The sequence below is a fragment of the Chelonoidis abingdonii genome, chromosome 6, assembly GCF_003597395.2.
Source record: "Chelonoidis abingdonii isolate Lonesome George chromosome 6, CheloAbing_2.0, whole genome shotgun sequence".
NCBI lineage: Eukaryota > Metazoa > Chordata > Testudines > Testudinidae > Chelonoidis > Chelonoidis abingdonii.
This window is the reverse complement of record NC_133774.1, coordinates 46,806,925-46,813,865: the sequence shown is the minus strand read 5'-3', so window position 1 is coordinate 46,813,865 and position 6,941 is coordinate 46,806,925. Positions and strand designations below refer to the sequence as shown.

Genomic DNA, 6,941 nt, shown 5'->3' with positions numbered 1-6,941 from the left:
TCAATTTAATGGGTCCAAAGTAACAGGTCTGGTTTATCAGGAACAGACCAGAACAAAATTATTCCACTTTAAAACGAAAATTAATTGATTTAACTGATTAGAGAGACATTGTCTTTTTAAAACTTTAGAGTTGAAGCCTGGACCCTCACTAGACTCTCTCACACAGATCGGTAATTTCTGAAGAAGTGGTCCTGGGAAGGAGACTTCACAGGAGCAGATAACGAATTCAAAAAGCGTAAGGACCACATGTGCTCCAAAGAAACCTTTTACATTTAATGGTCTAACATTAGTAAGACTGAACATAGTTAATGCAAGCTGCATTTCCCTCAGCTCTAGGTCAGGAGAGATGCAGCAAAAATAAGAACACAAAACCTTCACACATTCCAATATTATTTTGCTGTTCTCTACAATAAATCACTCATGCAATCCAGAGGGTTATCATATTCTCTGTCTGCAGAAGTTATTTGATTTTTAACAAATGGATAAAGTTGCAGACACAGCTGGTGGTTCAGTGCAGCTTTTTAACAATAGGCTCAGCCTTCAGTGCCTGCTAGTATTTCACCACCACCATGAAATGAACAGTTTTAAAATTAAAATTTCCAATCAAATGTCAAGTGAATAGTTATCTATTAAACCCTCAATTGTGCTCATGCATCCCCAAGGCAGTACAGTATTCTTTCTTCTAATATCCTTTTATCTGCTCTCAAGGATAATTCCAGTAACTGGAGAAACAACCCAAGTAATATGACTGAACTGAACGCGTTTTGGAAAGGAATGTCACTCGTGGCAAGTCATATTTCTACTTCTGCTGATGTGCTGGAAATGGATCCATACCAAATGTGGTTAAAAAGAGTGGGAAAAGGTTTTCCCACAAACATTTAGAATTTGGCATTGCCTCCTGTAGGGTGAACATCTATTACAGACCAAACTGGCTCTCAGACACAAGACACTGGACTGTGGACTGAGAATGAGGTTTCTTTTGGCAACCAGAGAAATACTGTAACTGTAAACCCAACATACAGTTCATATTTTTACTGAAGAGTGAGGCACTTGTTGGCATTCACAAAATAACACTGTCAATTTTGCTGCAGAGAGAATATAGTGTTTTTCCTAAATATTGAGGCTTCCTGGGATTTCTAGTAAAGACACCATTTTTGTATCCAAGGTTCAGTGTTTCACACATTTAGATACTAAAGCATTACTTCTACCATTTTTATTATATATAGGTAAACTCCAGCATAACAACAGTTCCCCTGGCTCTGCTATGAAACAAAAATAATTTAACTTCAAATCCAGCTGCTAAAATATAATGTATCTACCACTTGTTACTGATATTTCATGCCAGAACAAACTAAATAATATGAGCCCCTGCCTCACTTTCTTTACAGTTTATACCACTTTTAGAAAGGTCTTAATGTCAACCCTGTTCTTTGTCATGCATTTAATTATCAAAAACAAAAAAACAACCAAGTTGTGCTTTAAGTAATTTTAAAACTCATCCAACAAGCACCACAATATTAACTATAGTACCAAACCAGATGGCACATGTTCACAAGTGATTAAAGCCCTTGAAAACAAAACCTAATTAAATAGGCTAGTCCTGTACATAGTAGAAATGTGCTGGCTTTTATTATTTTAATGCAGATCCTTCAACGTGACCAAGGTGGAGAATGCAATCTGATCAAATCAGAAATTGTCAGGCATCTTACATTTGTTCACTACATACACTCCCCCACCTCGCTCTCAAGTTGTATATTCTGCTGAGTCCTGACAATGTAGTCACACCAAAAATTCCCACATATGTACACACTCTTTGCTTGAGAGCCTCCTTTCTCTGGTCCTCATCGCCCAGCAAGCGATAGAACGTTGCTTCAGTAGTTCAAGGCTAGACTGCATAAGGCTAAATCACAGGATATGGATCCTTTTATCAAATCATTTAAAAGCAAAATAGATACTGATTGCTCTTTTTTCCATTGTATTCAAAGGAGGCAGATAAGGTTTTTCCCCTCTTCGATTTCTTCTTGCACTTTGTCACTAGATGTTGCAATTTCTGCTTGCGCTGAGAAGACGGCACAGATGAATGTCAGACCAGTGCCACCGATAGCTGTGTAGAAGGCCCAGCCCAATGAGCAGTCTCCTAGTTTATAAGCAGAAGCATAATGTCCACAATAGCTTATTGCCTTCTGGCAGCCCCAGCCTGCAGGGTACAGCATCAAGCCTAAGATAAGGAAAAGGCCTTTAAAAAAAAAAGAAAAAATAAAATTTAACAATTGCTACATGTTAGACCAAATATAACATTTTGCAATTATTGTAATGTATAATGTTCGGTCACACCTGTTCCCCTACAAATAATAGAAATGAGAGAGGAAAAACTATGTTGGCCCATCTCGTCTATCTCCTCCTAATAAGAATTGTTCCCTACGGTACATTGCGTAGTGCTTTGTCTAAATTTCTAGTCCTTCCACGACTTTGCTTGAGAGAGGCTATTTCACAGTCTAATAGATCTCACTGTCAGTTTTTCTCCTCTTATTCAGTCTTCATTTTTTAACATTTCAAACACGTTACCCCCCTAAAGTACCTGTCTGTTTACACCCTTCAAATACTTGTGAACAGTTATTGTATGCTGCTGAGTCCTTACTTAACCGAGCCACATTTAATCTTTCTTCATAAATTTCTCTAGTACTTAAAACATTTTTGTTGTTTTTCTCCAAATTCTCCCAGATTGATTCTTCAACTTAATAAGTGTGGCCATTCTCAATCCAACCAATTGTCCATCTATCCTAGTATCCTGTCTCTGACAGTGGCTAGTGCTAGATGCTTCAGAGGGAATGAACAGAACAGGGCAATTTCAAGTGATCCATCCTCTTGTCCGGTCTCAGTTCCTGGCAGTTTGAGGTTTAAGGACACTTGGTTGCTTACCTGCCCAGTTTAGTTAATAGCCTTTGATGGACCTAACGTCCAAGAGCTTATCTAATTCTTTTTGAACCCAGTTACATTTTTTGGCCTTCACAACATTCCCTGGCAATGAATTCCATGGGTTAACAGTGTGTTATGTTAAGAAGTACTTCCTTAGGTTGGTTTTAAACCTTCTGAGTAATAATTTCACCTAGTACTTGTGGTATGTGATGGGCTAAACAATGCCTCATTAGTCGCTTTCTCCACACCATTCATGATTTTATAGACCTCTATCATGTCTGCCCTTAGTCATCCGTTAATCTCTCCTGTTATGGAAGATGTGCTATACTACTGATCATTTTTGTTGCCCTTATCTGTACCTTTTCCAATTGTAACATCTTCTTTTGAAATAGGGCAACCAGAACTGCACACACTATCCAAGATTGCATTACCTGATTTTCTGTTTTATTATCCCTCTTTCCTAATTGTTTCTAACATTGTTAGCTTCTTTGACTGCTGCTGCACGTTAAGCGGATGTTTTCAGAGAACTATGACTCCAAGATCTAACTTTTCGTACGTATTGTTGGGATTTTGTTTTTCAATGTGCATTACTTTGCACGTATCAACACTGAATTTCATCTGCCTCTTCAGTTTTGTGAGATCTCTTTGTAATTCTTTGCAGTCAGCGTGAAACTTAACTATCCTGAGTAACTTTGTATCATCTACAAATGTTGCCACTGTTCACCCCTTTTTTTCAGGTCATGGATGAAAATGTTTCTCTCACTTCATTGTGAAAACTGGCATTTATTCCTACTCTGTTTATCATCTTCTTTACTAATTACTGATCTATGAGCGGACCTTCCCTCTTACCACATGACTGCTTAGTTTTGCTTTGGTGAGGGATCTTGTCAAAAGCTTTCTGAACGTCCAAATAGACTATATCCACTGGATCAATGGTTGTTGACTCCTTCGAAGTATTTTAATAGACTGGTGAGGAATGATTGATTTTCCCTTTACAAAATCATGTTGGCTCCTCCCCAACAATTTGTATTCATCTATGTGTCTGATAATTCTGTTTCTGCCAATTTTCCTAGTACTGAAATTTGGCTTACCAGCTTGTAATTACCAGGTAACCTCTGGAACCTTTTTTTTATTTTATTTTATTTTAAATTTTAAATCAGTGTTACATTGCCTACTCTCCTGGTACAGAGTCTGATTTCATGAAGTGAGAGATTACAAGTCTGTTAGTAGTTCTGCAGTTTCATATTTGAGTTCCTTCTGAACTCTTGGGTGAATACCGTCTGGTCCTGGTGACTTATTACTGTTTAAATTTATCGGTTTGTTCCAAAACCTCCTCTACTGACACCTCTATCTGGAACAGTTCCTCAGATTTGTCACTTAATAAGAATGGCTCAGGTGTGTGGATCTCCCCCATATTCAAGAAGGATGCAAAGAATTCATTTAGTTTCTCCAACACAATCTTGTCTTCCTGGAGTGTTCCTTTAGCACCTCAGTCATCCAGGGGCCCCACTGACAGGCAGACTTCCTGCTTCTGATGTCCTTAAGGAAATTAGGTTTTGTGTCCTTAACTAGTTGCTCTTCAAATTCTTTCTTGGCCTGCCTTATATTTCCTATACCTAACTAATTTGCCAGAGTTTATGCTCCTTTCTATTTTCCTCACAAGGATTTGACTTCCAATTTTTTGCCTTTTTGCCTCTAATTTCCTCTTTTAGGCTGTTTAGCCATGGTGGCACTGTTGTGGTTCTCTTACTGTTGTTGTTGTTGTTTTTTAATTTGGAGTATACATTGAGTTTCAGTCTCTATTATGGTGGTTTTAGTGTTCATGAGGTTTGAAGGCATTTCACTCTTGTGACTGTTCCTTTTAATTTCCATTTAACTAGCTTCCTCATTTTTGTATAGTTCAACTTTTTGAAGTTAAATACTGTTGTGGTGGGTTTCTTTTTGCATTTTTTCCCCTATAAGAATGTTAAACTTAATTACATTATGGTTGCTCTTACTGAGTGGTTCAGCTATATGCACCTTTTGGACCAGATCCTGTGCTTCACTTAGGACTAAATCAGAAATTGCCTCTCCCCTGGTAGGTTCCAGGACTAACTGCTCTAAGAAGCAGTCATTTATCTAGTAATGTCTAGAAGTTTTACCTCTGCATCCCATCCTGAGGTGACATGTACCCATATATGTTGGAACTGAGGGTGCTACTGCTATACCCCCTGACTTGAAGTGGTTTCCATCATATACAGGGTTTACAGTTTGGTTCAATGGCTCTCAGCACCCCTGCATGTACCCAGTCAATGTGGAGATAGTTGAACCACCCCCCGTTATTACTGTTTTTTCTGCCTTTGTAGTCTCTTTAATCTCCCTAAGCATTTCACCATCATCATGCTGGTCAAGTGGTTGGTAATAAATTGCTATTGCTATCTTCTTATTGTTCAAGCATGACATTTCTGTCCATAGAAATTCTGTGGTACAGCTTGATTCATTTAAGATTTTTACTTTGACACTCTGCTTTCTTTCACATATAGTGAAAGTGTGACATACTTTCTCACTCCTATATATTTTGTATGATGGTATTACTATGTCCTATTGATAACCCTCATTCCACAAAGTTTGTGATGCATATTATATCAATATCCTCCTTTAATGCAAGTTACTCTAAATAGTAAGATGGGTGAACTAGACTTCCAGCATTTGTGTACAAGCATGTGTACATTGTGTCAATATTCAGTTGCTGGCCTTCCTAAACCATCACCTATATTTAAATAGGAATCTTACATTTGACTGCTCCTACCTGTAATTTACCAATTTCTCTCCTATCTACTACACTAGGATATAGATGTTCCTCTTTAATAAACTCATCCCTAAGTGATGTTTCTGCCTGAAGCTTGTGCTCTGCTGTACTGATCAGCTTTCCCTCAGCCTGTAATTTAAAAAGATTGTAAAGGATTTTTTTTTTTAATGTTACATGGTAACAGTTGGGTTCCATTTTGGTTTAGAGGGAGCCCATGCTTCTTATATAAGCTACTCCTTTCCCAAAAGGTTCCTCAGTTCCTAGTAAACCTAAAACCCTCCTTCCTATGCCATTATCTGATCCACACATTGAGGACCCCCCCCCCCCCCGTTTGGTACTTCCTGTACTGAGTGTAGAACTGGAACCATTTCAGAGACTGTTACCAAGAAATCCGGACTTTACTTTAGCTCTGCAGCCTAAATTTTGGCTTCCCATGCACTTCTCTCCTACCTTTCCCTATGTTTGGTACCACTTCACGTACCACAACCACCAGCTGCCTCCCCAAGCACTGCACATAAGTCTGTTAAGATGTAATGCGAGACTGCAAACTTTGTACAAACGCTGGCAAGGCAATTTACGCATGTGTTCCCTGGTCATCACACAAACCGAACTATTTATATTTCAAATAACTGAATCTCTCCCATTACTAGTATCTGCCTTTCTAGTAACTGGGGTTCCCATCTCCCTCAGGAATAGGTTCCTATCAAGGGCATCCTCATCAACAATAAAAAACCCAACGGAAACCACGTGGAGGAGAGAAAAGAAAGAAGACGAGATAAATTTTGCATAGTGGAGGAAAAATGAGAGGAACAACCGATGAAATATGATTCCAAAAGGACAGATGAGAAAGGACGCCTTTCCTGAGGAGGGGAACCCCAAGTTACTAGGAAGAGCCAGATACTGTACGGGAGACTTCAGTTAGATTGAAGAATAATAGACGCAGGTGGGTTTGTGATGACCAGAGAACCACATGGAAATTGCCTGCCAGGTGCAGAAGTTTGCAGGTCTCGCAAAGACATCTAAACAGACTATGGTTTGCATGTGCTGGGGAGGAGCTGGTGGTTGTGGCTATAACTGAAGTACCAATAACATAGGGAAAGGAGGAGAGAAGTGATGGAAGCCAAATTAGGCTGCGCAGCTAAAGTAAAAAGCGCAGATTTCTATGGTAACAATCTCTGAAAATGGTCCAGTATCTACACTCAAGTACCAGGAAGCAATACAGACGGGGGCGGGGGGG

The 6,941-nt window shown here is 39.0% G+C and overlaps 1 protein-coding gene across 1 annotated transcript in view; it reads right to left on the bottom strand.

Annotated features, from left to right (window-relative positions):
• Positions 1 to 6,941, bottom strand: part of LHFPL2 (LHFPL tetraspan subfamily member 2) — a 239,702-nt gene continuing 232,761 nt past the window's right edge. Inside the window, exon 5 of the mRNA XM_075066998.1 lies at positions 1 to 2,236. Within this exon, the coding sequence (XP_074923099.1) occupies positions 1,980 to 2,236 (257 nt within the window). The 3' untranslated portion in view covers positions 1 to 1,979. The remainder of the gene's footprint in view (positions 2,237 to 6,941) is intronic.